This window comes from Ptychodera flava, chromosome 9, assembly GCF_041260155.1.
Source record: "Ptychodera flava strain L36383 chromosome 9, AS_Pfla_20210202, whole genome shotgun sequence".
NCBI classification, from domain to species: domain Eukaryota; kingdom Metazoa; phylum Hemichordata; class Enteropneusta; family Ptychoderidae; genus Ptychodera; species Ptychodera flava.
Window position 1 is genome coordinate 26,176,181 of NC_091936.1, and position 14,317 is coordinate 26,190,497.

The 14,317-nt window shown below is 40.4% G+C and overlaps 1 protein-coding gene across 1 annotated transcript; it reads left to right on the top strand.

The window, feature by feature from the left end:
* Positions 1 to 766: 766 nt before the first annotated feature.
* LOC139141250 (alpha-amylase 1-like) lies at positions 767 to 7,227 on the top strand. Its single transcript, XM_070710874.1, has 3 exons — positions 767 to 909; positions 3,829 to 4,061; positions 6,033 to 7,227. Exons 1-3 carry the CDS (start codon positions 767 to 769, stop codon positions 7,145 to 7,147), a joined length of 1,491 nt encoding a protein of 496 aa, XP_070566975.1. The 3' UTR covers positions 7,148 to 7,227.
* The last annotated feature ends 7,090 nt before the right edge of the window (positions 7,228 to 14,317 follow it).

A 14,317-nucleotide genomic window follows, 5' to 3' on the forward strand; every position in this document is an offset into this window, starting at 1 on the left:
TCGATGTAGCCATCGTGTCCAAGCCACGCCTCAAAGTTCCCATATCGAGTTCCTTCATCTTCTGTCATTACGCATGCGCAAAATAAAATCAAATACTTAAATTGACGCCGTCAGCTGTGTTCTTTAGACTGGGAACAACTCACTGAAAGGTAAGTAAAATAATAGTAAATGATGTCGTAATTTAAAAATGATGTCGGATTAGATCTTATAATTTTTTTTTGTATTTGAAAAAGTTTTTTGTGTGCATGACAGTAATGAAAGGTCACAGTGCCTGTCAGGAAGATGTAACAGCATAGTTCTCAATTATCATTTATCGTTTGAAGTATTTAAACCCATTTACAACAACGTGTCTCTAACTGTTGTCTTTCAAAGAGCAATTTCGTACTCTAGGTGGTAATTGTGCTTAACTTGTAGCAAATACAGAACAAGTGATGATTTCCCACTATCCATTTTCACTGGATGAATAAAGCATTTTGCTATGTCAGTACGAGATGATTGTAATATATTGACAGGAGTACCTTCATTTCTAACATGTATATGATGAATAGCAGGTCTTACATCAAGAAAAATACTCTTTATGGAAATTATAAAATTCGTTCAAGAAGGTGTTAGGGAATTACACGAGCAGAATAAATGGTCAAACGTTTCGCCATTCATCTTGCAATTTCAGCAAGGATTACTGTTTTGACTAAATTAAGGCAACATAAGATAATTGTTTGTCAGATTAATTTTTGAAGATTTATATCCCTTGGTAACTTCTTACAGAATGTCGGTTATACTCAGCCTATTTAGTCTGGCGATGGTGCATTGCGCAGCAGCACAATGGAATACCAATATGGTAGACGACAGAAAAGTTATCGTACATCTGTTCGAATGGAAGTGGAACGACATAGCTTCAGAATGTGAAAAGTGAGTAACCGTTGCATGTTTTTGAAGCCCAGTATGAGTTCACAAGAAACATGACTTTTCAAATGTGATGTATTATGGCCTCCATAGGTCCTAAATCATCCGTCGTTATCATCCCTTTTTCAGCAATTTTCGTATTTCAGGCATAAAGTGAATAAAATACTGTCCAATTTGATCGCGTTTGGGTAGCGCGTGACGATAGGGATACGTCCCGTATTACTTACTAAACTTAACAGTGCCTATTGATGCTATTAATTGCAAAAACTGTGACTGTAAAAGTGAAAATCATGAACATTTAATTAATTCTTATTATGATAATATCTGTGACGCCCTAGGCAGAGCAAGCAGTGATGTTTTCACAGGTAAGAAAAACACTCGTTGTCATCCTGTACCCGGATGGAATGATTCAGTCAAGGAGGCACACATTGAAGCTCGGCAAGCTTATGCTGCATGGAATAATAACTCTAGGCCACGCTTTGGACCTGTCTTTGATTATATGCGTAAATGTCGTGCGAAATTAAGTATGCCCTTAGACAATGTCGGAAAGAAGAAGAACGAAATCGTGCCAATGGAATGGCTCGCTCTCTCCTTGAAAATGATAACAGACAATTCTGGGCTGCTGTAGCTGATTTAAATAACAAAGAGTGCCGCTACCTACAAACGTCAACAATGTGACAGGTGATCAGAAAATTGCTGACATGTGGGGTACCCACTTCAACAACTCTTGAACTCAGTTGACAATACCAAACACAAATGTGATGTTATGAATTCAATTAAGTCGATGGCCTACTCTGATTCGTTAATCATAAATGTAGATGAAATGGAAAAGATTTTCTCCCGTCTTCCGGTTGGGAAGTCTCCAGGTGCTGATGGCCTTAGTGCCGAGCATTTCAAATTTGCCAGTAAAAGATTACAGGTGCATCTTGCACTATGTTTCTCTGCTTTACTTGTTCATGGCCATGTTCCAGCTAATCTTGCGAAAGTGATACTTGTTCCTGTAATTAAAGACAAGACCGCCGATCTTTCAAATAAGAACAATTACCGCCCTATAGCATTAACTTGTATGTCTTCTAAGATACTCGAGTACATTCTTCTTAACAGGTGTGAAACCAAGTTACACACAACTGACAATCAATTTGGATTTAAAAAGGCGCATGGAACTGACATGTGTATCTTTCTATTGAAAGAAACTATCAGATATTACAGACAGAATGGTAGCTCTGTGTTTGTTTGCTTTCTCGATGCAGAAAAGGCGTTCGATCGAGTCAATCATTGGACCCTTCTCAAGAAATTGATTGACAGGTCTATCCACACGTATATCATCCGCCTTTTAACAAATTGGTTCTCTTGTCAAAAATTTTGTATTCGTTGGTCAAATTCACTGTCACAATCGTTTAATGTAGGTAATGGAGTTCGCCAAGGTGGAATACTTTCACCATTTCTTTTTAATGTTTATGTTGATGCTTTAAATGTAAAACTTTCTAATGCTGGAGTGGGTTGCGAAGTTGGAGGAGTTATGCTGAATAATCTTTCTTACGCTGATGACATGTGTGTTGCTGCCCCGTCAGTTAAAGGACTTCGTAGACTTATTCAAATTTGTGAAAATTACGCTTCTGACCATGATATGAGGTATAACTCTCGCAAATCAAAATGTATTCATTTTAAATCGTCAAACAATCTTTCTGTAATTCCATCAATTGAGTTGTGTAACGTTTCAATTGAATTTGTCTCTTGGTTTACTTATTTGGGCCATGTCTTCACACGTGACCTTCGTGATGACACTGATATCTTAAGGCAACGTAGAGCACTGTGTGGCAGAGCTAATATGATTCTTAGAAAATTTTACCATTGCTCTGTTGAGGTGAAATCTCGTCTTTTTAATGCATTCTGTAATAACATTTATGGTAATCATCTGTGGTGCGATTTTAATGTTGGTGTTATACGAAGTATTACTGTTTGTCATAATAATGCTCTACGGAGACTTTTTGGTTTTTCAAGATACGCTAGTGCCTCAAAAGTTTTTGCTGATAATTCAATGAATTGCTTGTCTGTTTTACGAAGACGGGCTGCTCATAATTTTAGAGTCCGTTTGCAAAATAGTACTAATGTTTTGATTAACAGCCTTGTTGCATGTGACAGGCGGTTTTATGGACTACAAGCCCATTGGATTAATATTTTATATTAAGTGGTTTTTTTGTTGTTGTCTTGTCATTTTTTCTTTTATGTTTTATATGGACGTTTTTTATGTCTGAATTAAAGATTAAATAATAATAATAATAATAATTTAGTCTGAGCATTCTTGAACCTAAAGGTGTATCCTGCGATCACCTATTTACATAGCACACTGTCGAAAACAACAGTATTCGGTATAAGTGAACAAAATATTGTCGATTCTGAGGGCAGTTGAGTATCGCATTGTACATAGGGATACTTTTGGGTCGAAGAATGTCAAATTTTGGGCGGAAAGTAGGCTTTTGACCCAGGCTGACAGTGATCTATAGTAGTAAATTCAAATGTTATAAAACTAAAAAAAAATTACAGGCATGAAATAAAAATTACAGATATAAAAAATTATAGATATGAAACAAAATACAGGTATGAAACTTAAAAAAAATTACTCCTGTTGCCTCAATAAAGCTCGACTCAGTACGTCTTCTCCAAAATCTTACTAAATTGGCAATAACTTAATGCCTTATTACCACTTGCTTGACCAGACCTAAATGGTCAGTAAGTAACCTGTTAACGCATCAGTAACTGAGGTTCCCCTAACTGACAAAGATAATTTTCAATGTTGCGCACTTGCCGTTAGAAAGGGGGAAGGTAGTTGCAACTCTTTGTGCTTCTGTTTACGCTTACTTCAGCCTGCACAGCTTGCATGGGGGTTATGGTTGTAATCTCATTTTAACTGGATATATTTCACAGCTATCTTTCCGGCGCTGGTTACGGTGCTGTACAAGTCTCCCCACCGAACGAGCACCGTGAAATTTGGGACCCGTTTCGTCCCTGGTGGGAGCGTTACCAACCGGTCAGCTACAAGCTAACCAGTCGAAGTGGAAACGAGGACGAATTCCGCAGCATGATTCGACGATGCAACGCTGTCGGTGTGCGCATCTACGCCGACGTTGTCATCAATCACATGACAGGTGGTGGCTCAGGTAGGAAGCGTGCGTGCGTGTGTGTGATGACCTTATGAAGTTTGTGTAATCAACGTGAGAGCAAAGGGTCTGGATAGAAAAAACTAGCATAGACAAAAATTGAGATTACTATACCTTTGCGAAATGTATTCCTCTTAATCTCGTATCGCTTTCCAGTGAAAACTCAGTAAGGGATATACGATTTGAACTGGATCGGTAGGTCTGGACCTGTAAAAGAAGATCAAGGAGTATGGATAATTCAAAGACGCACATGGCAAGCGAAACAAGTTAGGGTTGACCTGAAACCCCCTCTTCGAAACGAAAGTGTGGAAGAGCGAAAATGACAACATAACAGCTGGAACTCCTGCCACTCCCCAATGCTATTAATTCCTGAAATAGGTTGTTAGAATCACACACTGCAGATCTCTTCTCCGGGCAGCTTAATGCTAAAGTTAGTGGGACAGGGAGACTGTAGTCGAACTAACGACCCGTGCAAGCGGACGATGCATAGTAGACTCAAAATACCCATATCTGAAAGTCAGTTTGGTTTTTTCGATCAATAACTGCTGTTGTGCGGCGTGTTCGGAAGATTATATCTGATTGGTCGATTATTACTTCGTGACAAAAGTTCAAACTTTCAAGTTCATGGTTTCTAAGTTTAAGGCATCCCCCACAGATTTATGCTATTTTCTCACATCCTTTATGCCTCTGCACGATCCCAAAAGCGCAAAAAGTCGTCGATGTCGATCAAAGAACAAGTTAAAGGAGAATGCTTACTTTTTTGGAACTTTTTATCTCCACCTTTTCCCACTTTTGATCACATTTCTAAATTTAAAAATCTAATCACTGGGGGCTGCAGTAGACTGTTATTATTTCTGTTACTGTTATTATTTCAATGGTCAAGAGGAAACATAATAATCCCTTGACAATGTAAAGTAAGCTCCGTCCTTCAATTCATATTCATCCTTAAGGAGCGTTCAGTTTTTACGGCCTGGGGGGGGGCGGCTAAATCTTGTCGCCGGTGTTCAAAAAAATATAGACCCCCCTGCATTTTTCGCGAAAAAATGATGACCCCCCCCCCTTTGTCAGACGAAAAAATTTGATGACCCCCCCCCCCCCTCGCGGAAAAATAACCAAAACCCATATGTCAAATTTACCTGTACGGTTTGCATTTGAACTCCGGTACGCGATGCACTTTATTCGTGTAGCAGAGATGCCAGTGCACAAACTTCTCAGCCACATCCATGCAAACGTCTGTTAATTAGGACGACTGTAAGGCAATTTTTAACTTCATTTCCATAGACAACTTATGTCCATGGACATTGTATAAAGTAAACTTTATTGGAGTGGTTCGCCATAGGCAGCCCTCCGGTTAAGAGGGTCATGGGCCATTATGTAATGTCAACTTTATTCTAGTGGGTAACCAAAGGTGGCCCGATGGTAAAAAGAGGGTCGATCATGGTCATTGCACGAAGTAAACTTTACTGAAGCTGAAGGCGTCCGGCCATAAAGATGGTCATGGGGTATTACAATAAAGTCAATTTATTGTAGTGGGCCGCCACAGGCGGCCCGCCGGTAAAGAGGGTCGATCATGGCCATTGCATGAAGTAAACCTAATTGGAGTGGGCCGCCAAAGAAGTCTGCCCGTTAAGAGGGTCATGGGGTAATACATAAAGTATATTTATTGTAGTGGGCCGCCGAAGGCGGCCTGCCGGTAAAGAGGGTCGATCATGGCCATGGCATAAAGTGAACTTTATTGTAGGTATTATGTTTTTGAAAATGTGGTGACCCCCCCTTTCCTACTAGTGAAAAAGTGATGACCCCCCCCCCCTTCGTGGATTCCAAAATTATGATACCTCCCCCGGATTTTGCCGCCCCCCCCCGGCCGTAAAAACTGAACGGTCCCTAATGTCGGTTGATGTGATAAAAAAAAACAGTAACACACGCAAGTAGTCTCTAAGAATGCCATGTTGTGCATTTTATATTTAACAGGTTATGGTACGGCTGGTACTTCTTACGACACCGACACTCGTTCGTTCCCAGGCGTGCCGTACAGCGATTCTGATTTCAACGACTGGCGATGCAACGGGGACGTCCACAACCACCAAGACGCCATTGAAGTGCGCAACTGCAGACTGACCGGCCTATTGGATTTGGACCAGGGTAAAAGCTGGGTCCGTAGTAAAATCGTCGACTATATGAACAATTTGATCGACATCGGCGTGGCCGGTTTCCGTGTGGATGCCTGTAAACACATGTGGCCCGGTGATCTGAAACCAATCTTCAACGGACTGAAAGATTTGCCCAGCGCTCATTTTGGTCCGGGGGCCCGTGCCTTCATCTACCAAGAAGTCATCGATCAGGGCGGCGAACCAATCAAGGCAACCGAATACACGGATATGGGCTACGTCACCGAATTCAAGTATGGCCTCGAGTTAGGAAATTGTTTCCATGGCAACAACCACCTGAAATGGCTTAGCAATTTCGGTGAGCCGTGGGGTCTACTGGCAAGTGACAGCGCACTTGCATTTACTGATAACCATGACAACCAGCGTGGCCATGGTGGCGGTGGCCACATCCTCACACACAAGGAACCCAAGCAATACAAAATGGCCAATGCTTTCATGTTGGCCTGGCCTTACGGTGTTGCTAGAGTCATGAGTAGCTACTCATTTGACGACACCGACTCTGGCCCTCCTGCAAACAGCGACGGGTCCACAAAGGACGTGGAGTGTTTCAACGGAGACTGGGTGTGCGAACATCGATGGAGACAAATATCAGAGATGGCGAATTTCCGTCGGCTCACAGCTGGTACCGCAGTGGAGAACTGGTGGGACAACGACAGCAACCAAATCGCCTTCTCCCGTGGAAATGTTGGTTTTATTGCCATCAACGGAGACAGTTGGGAGCTCTCCGCTACCATCTATACAGGTCTCCCAGCTGGCACGTACTGCAACTTGTATACATCCGACTACACTTCCAAAAGCTGCACCAACAAAGATGGCGGAATGACCACGGTCACTGTCAAAGGGGATGGCAACGCATACATCTTTATCCCAGCCAATGACAACCCAGTGCTCGCAATCCACACATCAGCCCTGATGTAGAGACGTCGACCGAAAATTGACCAATTGCTTAGCTTACCTTTAAGTAGATATAGAAAAGGGTGACGGGAAATAAATTCACTTAGAACGCTTTAAAATGTCTGAGATTAATTAACTATTGATTAATGAGCTGTAATTTTGGCTAATGCGCATTTTTTTTCAGATAGACGTAATGTTTACTTCTCAGGCTTAAAATTGTCATTCAAAGTCATTTCCATCAAACCGTTTACACGAACGTAACAAATGTTGGCAAGTATTAACGAGAAGAACATCACTACTATCATCACAATATGAAGATATTTTAAAGTGACACTCCCACTTGGTAACATTTTTAAGCACATTTTTTTAATGCCAACGGTCGATATTTGACGTGGCGACTGCGCGGGGATCGTGAGATATCGATAAAAACATGTCCTCAAAAAAGTAAAAGTTTGAATTCCGGTGGCCCACCTAAATTAAGCTTCCGAACATCAAACGTTCGGCACTGGGGCCATTGTCAACTAAGCTGTGGAGTACGAGCCTACGCTGACGCTGCTGTATACCACAGTACCACTCGCGTCGGTGATAGGTCATGCCCCGGGAAAGCCGAGTCTTAGTGACTGGGCGAAAAATCGAAAAACAAAGTTTGCTGATTCAACCAGAATTCGCATAGGTGACTAGCACAGTATACGTGCGGTTGATACATAGCGGCCGCCGCGTGGTATGCATAGACGCATACCACGCGGCGGCCGCTATGTATCGAACCACGCGTAACTGTAAGGCAGACGACAAAATGTAGTCATCAGAGGCGGCTAATATTTTACACGTAAAAACTGATATCTATGTGGTATTGGTTAAAAATATAATACAACTGATTGAGAATATTGAAAACGACAAAAACTAAGGAGAAGTTTTAAAAAACTTACCTGAGGTAAAGGCATAATGCTGTATATAAAGTCTTCGCAGTGGGAGGTAAATTAATTGCGTCGTTCGAACTTATTATGGACTCCCTAGAATATCGTCAATCAGCACAACAACAAACCTTCGGGGGATTTCGGGTCATAATCAGAAACGATCGTAAAACTTCGGGATGTGAAAAATACGCTCGGGAAATGACATGTTTTTATCGATATCTCGTGATCCGTGCGCAGTCGCCACGTCAAATATCGACCGTTGGCATTAAAAAATGTTTTAAAAATGTTACCAAGTGGGAGTGCCACTTTAACGTTTGGCATAGCCCAATCTCGACAACCAGATAGGAAGATGTACAGGTAATGTGCATGTACGACCGACATCCTTGACATTGGTTCAGTCTCCACTTCTCTGAAATGTACCACTGTCGTAAGATAATTGCATGGTAATAAAAGATGTAAGAAATCTTCCGGATTTCCCCTTTTACGTTGTGTGAAGGAAAGTGAGACTTGTCAACCTATCACATTTTGCTTGCCTCAAGTAAACTTTCACATGGCTTTTACGAGCCTCTGTTTACCTTCTCACTCATGTTTACAAAGGCTGCAATAATTCCTATTGATACGACAGAAAAATGCGGTGAAGTCAGCGATTTTCTTTAAAATAAATTTATTAAAACTATACCAAGTCTAGGGGTAAGTTAAAAAACAGTTGTACAAAAATTACTGTACTTATCTCGGCTTGGACGGCACAAAACTACGAAATTGCAGTCTCCAGGAAGTTGGGTCCAGAAAGACACTTATGAGTGAGGAAGTGAGTCTTTCTCTGGCTGCAGGCTTGATGTAAGTCTGAACCTTGCAGAGTTCACAGATCAAAATTATTATCTTTGTCCGAATTTTAGGCAGCGTTGTCCGATGTCGCGCGCGTGCAGCTATATTTATTTTCAAAGCTGACATCGCGATCAACGCTATTTCCGAGTCCTTTGCCCTGCTATCCATCAGTTTTAGATGTCAAGCAAGTCCCATAAAAGATAGTATACGCCTCGGGATCAAGTCCAGCCTTGAAACTTTAGAAGAGGAGGCGCAGACTTAGTGAAATGGGGATCTATAGCAGAGAGCAGCTGCATGCTCTGGCTTTGCACTGCAGGGTTTGAAATGTTGGTGTCAGCTTTTTCGATATGTTATCTCTTTGAAAGTTCTCATCAAAGAGACAAACCAAATGACAAATGCTGACAAATTTCTTCAAAGGTGTACATGTCTCCAAACATTCTGACGATCAGCGCATACAAAGACCTTGAAAAAATCCTTAAAGTTCGACTTTGGAGGACCATAGGAACATTCTCCCGCCTAGCCTGCAGTGACCGAGGATTTCAATAGGGAGGCATTCATTAGATGTCCAAAAGTGGAGTTGTTTATGTTGAAGCACAGGCAGGATAGATGCTTCAAACGAACCTCTGAAGTGGCATACATTTTAGATATCCACCGTCAGTGAAGCAGGGGGTATGCAGGAAAGTTCATTAAACTGAATGGTTTGTTCAACACTTTATATACTACATAAGGGATGTATATCCTATGTCAAACCTGCATGGTGTGCTTTTCAAAGATAATTGACAAAACATGCGAATGAGCCACTAATTGCGATGCAGTTTCAATTCCAATTCTTTTCACAAAGCTGAATATTTCGTAAATAACACGCAAGTGCTGACTATATATTTCTAAACTTAGACGTCACACCGAAGAGGAGACTGTCTGACGTTTTGCATGATGGCTGCTACAGTCTATCCTCATAATATACACTTCGATCTGAAATTTTCAAACTCTTGGGACACGCGTGCTTTAGCCAACAGGAAAACTCAATTGGATGTACCAACTGAAGCTTACAGAGGTATAAAGATGCAGGTATGGTAGTGTCAGTCTAAAAATAAAATATCTTTTCAAAAACGTTGGCGCCTAAAAAGGGATGCAACGGCAGTCATATTTTATCTAATGTTGTTGCGCATTTAGCATATTTAGTTTTTCACAAATCTCAAAACGCGACAAATATATCCGTTTATTGTTTGATAAAAAACTACCTCCTTACTTGTCAGCATTCTTAAAGTTATATAGATATAGAAAGTACGTAAAAGGCTTGCAAATAAGATATAAGCTTTTTACCTAATACAAACTATAGGCATTCTGTGGGGACAAACTGTGCACCACTTCTTGCAGACTAATTTTTGTATTCATATGAAACTGGGTTCATGCAATCTCTTTATAGTTCTAGGTCTAAAAGAGTAGAAAAGTGTTTTAATAACACCTATAGATATATCGATAATCTGATTAGGTTGAACAATCCTGGTATTTCTAATTACCGCCATCACGTTTATCAAGATGACTTTGAAATATAAGAAACAACAGAAAAATGGTGAGCTCAGCGTCATACCTTGATCTTTTCTTCTGAAATTAGAGAAAATAAATTGCACACTAAGCTGTGTGACAAAAGGGACGATTTTAATTTTGAACTCATTAACTTTCCCTACTTAACCAGTAATATTCCACCGGGTCCAGCGTTTTGTGTATACATTTCACATCTCTTGAGATACTGTAGAGCTTGTGATTTATATGAAGACTTTCAAGTGAGACACAGCTTTCTAGTCTCAAAGCTAGTGAGACAGGGATTTTTCACAAAGTAGTTTTAGGCTACATCATTTACGAAGTTCTATGATAGATATGGAGATCTTATATCAAAATATGGCAAATCTGTTACTCAGTTGGTGAGAGACAGTATTCCTGGATTCGACTCGCAACAGTCATTTGGCAACTACCAGAATTATCGTACAACTACTTTGTCACTTCAGTTCAATCTTGATGGATGCAGTATGCTAGCGGGGTACGCTTGCCCATTCTGACACCTGGTACCACCACTTAACTTGTGTATCGAGATTGCACTGTTGATTTTGTTATTGTTTTGTTGTTGTTGTTGTTGTTGTTGTTGTTGTTGTTGTTGTTGTTTTGTTTGTTTGTATCTTGGATCTGTATATTTACTTGTCTTGAATGATAACGATTACAGGAATTGATTTGATGTCATATTACCTAATGCATTAACTAACTCTTTCTGAGTTTATAAGGCTATAAAGCTATTGTATAGCGTGTCAAATGGTCACTAAGAGAGGGCGCACTACATATTGCAACATTATGCTAATACTGAACCGTTAGGACTCAGTGCACAAAGCGAGGAACATAGGCAAGAAAGAAGAGAACAAGAAAAAAGGTTTGTATTCAAAACAAGCTTTAATAGCAGTATTCTTTATTCTTTCTCATATTTTAATGGCCACTTTTGTACCCCTGTGGACATACTGGCAACAGTGGCAATGCGTTCAGCGCGTCCGCCAAGCGCTTAGAAAATTAGAACAAAATTTCAACCCGCGCAGCGCAGTGAACGAGGCAGACATTGTAGTTCGGCGGCACAATTTAACTCAAATTCAAAGGTTTTGAACTGACCATTATTCACTGCGTGACGTACTGTAACGCCCCTCCCTGTAGAGATTTTATCTCGAAGCGTCCCTCACATGGCCAAGGCGTGTGAAGGTCATTGACTCAGATCGTACGAGAAGCAGATAAGTTTAATTAATTATTGGTTAAGATTTCAATGAGAACAATCGAGAACGGGATATTCCATGGTGTGATCTTATTTAATCTTAAGAAACTATCAAAGGCTGGCGGGAAAATTACCACGTGATAACTTTTGTAATTATGTAAGTTTGGAGATGAATTTAACTTTGTAGAGAGCTAAGATAGAGGACTTGGGATCAGACCGTTGACAGTGAACGTTACGGTCGCCATATTGCAATAAAGTACAAGGTTGTGTTACAATCTACATCTTTGTGTGTCAGCTTCAGTTACTGAAAGCATTACGATCCAGACTGGTACCTCAACTCGTAATTCTCCACATTATACGAGCGTGACAAATTGGTGGAGAATCCGGGTTTACTAGCAGCAGGGCTGTAGGGTTCTGAGATCTGGTGGTGGAGTCAACGAGGGGCGTGTACGAGAGATGGCAGACCCGGCTGAAGGACCACTGAACCAGCAGCACAAGTATGTAACGGTTGATCGAAGATGCACTGCAGCGGATGGAGGTGAACTATGACCAGTGAGACGATGGCGGCTTGCAGACATGGACGTCCGAGAAATCAAATGGTTCTCCCCTTATTAATTTTGGTGCAAACGTCATGCCTCGAAGATACACCGGACAAGAGAGTGGATGTCTACAGAAATGGCTGAAGAAGTTTGAAATGTGTGTGAGTTTAGAACAAGTACGACCAGCCAACGTCGGCAATGCTTGCGGTTCACCTTCCAGTCGGCTTTGCAATACACGTGACGAATGAACTGCCAATCATAAGAAGCAGAATTTCGGAATAGACCCGCCCATAAAGTGCGACGACGAAGAACAAGATGCATGACTTTTCAGTTTTGTTGATTGTATTTTCTGATATTTTGGATCGACTCTTTTATTAGGATAATACTCTGGACTTGTATGCAAACGAGGCGTCTTTCTTTTTGAAGTGTTGTTTTGTTTTTGTTTTTGATGAAGTGTTGAATTTATATTGTTGTTGAAGAGGTAAGTGTATAGGAGTTTTCGATGTTTTGTTGTGTATCTCCCCTCAGTTGACTAGGAATGCCAGTGCTAGTGATCCGTAAGGGATACAATGTCCTTAGATTTGACTGAATGGCCTGAGGAATTGAGTTTTTGGAGATGGAGCTATACTTAGGATTATCGCGTTTATTTTGGAGTTTTTGAAGTTGTTGATGATGTTTTTGTGTCGATGTTTTGCTTTTGTTGTTTTATGTTTTATGAAGATTTTTGGAGATAGAAAGAGCCCCGAATATGGCACAGAAGTTGCAATTTGCTACAGTCTAGTGATGCCTATCGGTCTTTACTATGGGTACACTAAACCTTTGACCGTGATATCAGAATACACCAAGCAAAATTACGTCATCCTTCTCAATGTCCACCCCCTTTCAATTCACTCCCCTTTCAGACAAATTAAAGAAAATTATCATTGATACATGGCACGATTTTCGAATGATTTTCAGTCGATTTCCTTGTATTTTATGTAGAATAGTTGAACTTTGAGTTTGTAATTGCATGTATATTTAGTAATTTTTATTAGTATTTTGTAAGTATTTAGATGCGTAAATGTTAGTCTGTAATTTCTAGGTGCACAAATGATGACTTGATGCTAACTTGTAATATGATTTATGCGTATTTTAACCACACTGCCTTACGATTAATGTATTTTTTTTTATTTTAAGTAGATTGCAATTGTCAGCTATCGCCATGCTTCGTCACTCGTTTTGACCAGCGAGGACGCTGGTTATAAAAAAGGTGTGAGAGTGTAACGCCCCTCCCTGTAGAGATTTTATCTCGAAGCGTCCCTCACGTGGCCAAGGCGTGTGAAGGTCATTGACTCAGATCGTACGAGAAGCAGATAAGAGATAGTGTGATAGTTTAATTACAACCGCGGCAAAGCAAGTGCATAGATAACTGATTGTAATACAAACAGAAACTACAATAGCAACAAGTACTGGAAAACTTTAAAGTATAGAAGCGGCATCTTTATTTTACTGATAAAGAGCTAATAAACCAAGGGGTGCTTGGTTTAGATATGAGAAGTCTCCTTGCCAAACGTAAATATAAGAAATCAACTTGGCATGGACTTCCTGAAGACAGTACCATTTAACGCCACCCTGCTGAGATTTCTTACTGACAGCGACAAAGTATAGATAAACAAGGTGAAGTTAGACTACATATTAATTACTATTAGTGTTTGTATTACAATCAGTTACCTATGCACTTGCTTTGCCGCGGTTGTAATTATTGGTTAAGATTTCAATGAGAACAATCGAGAACGGGATATTCCATGGTGTGATCTTATTTAATCTTAAGAAACTATCAAAGGCTGGCGGGAAAATTACCACGTGATAACTTTTGTAATTATGTAAGTTTGGAGATGTATTTAACTTTGTAGAGAGCTAAGATAGAGGACTTGGGATCAGACCGTTGACAGTGAACGTTACGGTCGCCATCTTGCAATAAAGTACTTAGGTTGTGTTACAATCCAGTGACAATCTACATCTTGGTGTGTCAGCTTCAGTTACTGAAAGCATTACGATCCAGACTGGTACCTCAACTCGTAATTCCCCTAAATACGAGCGCGACAGTACTGAATGTTTAGATTATAGTTTCCGTGAAAATGTAAAATCTATTTTTTCCCTCCGTGTTGAAGTTAAGGTGTTATGGGGCCAA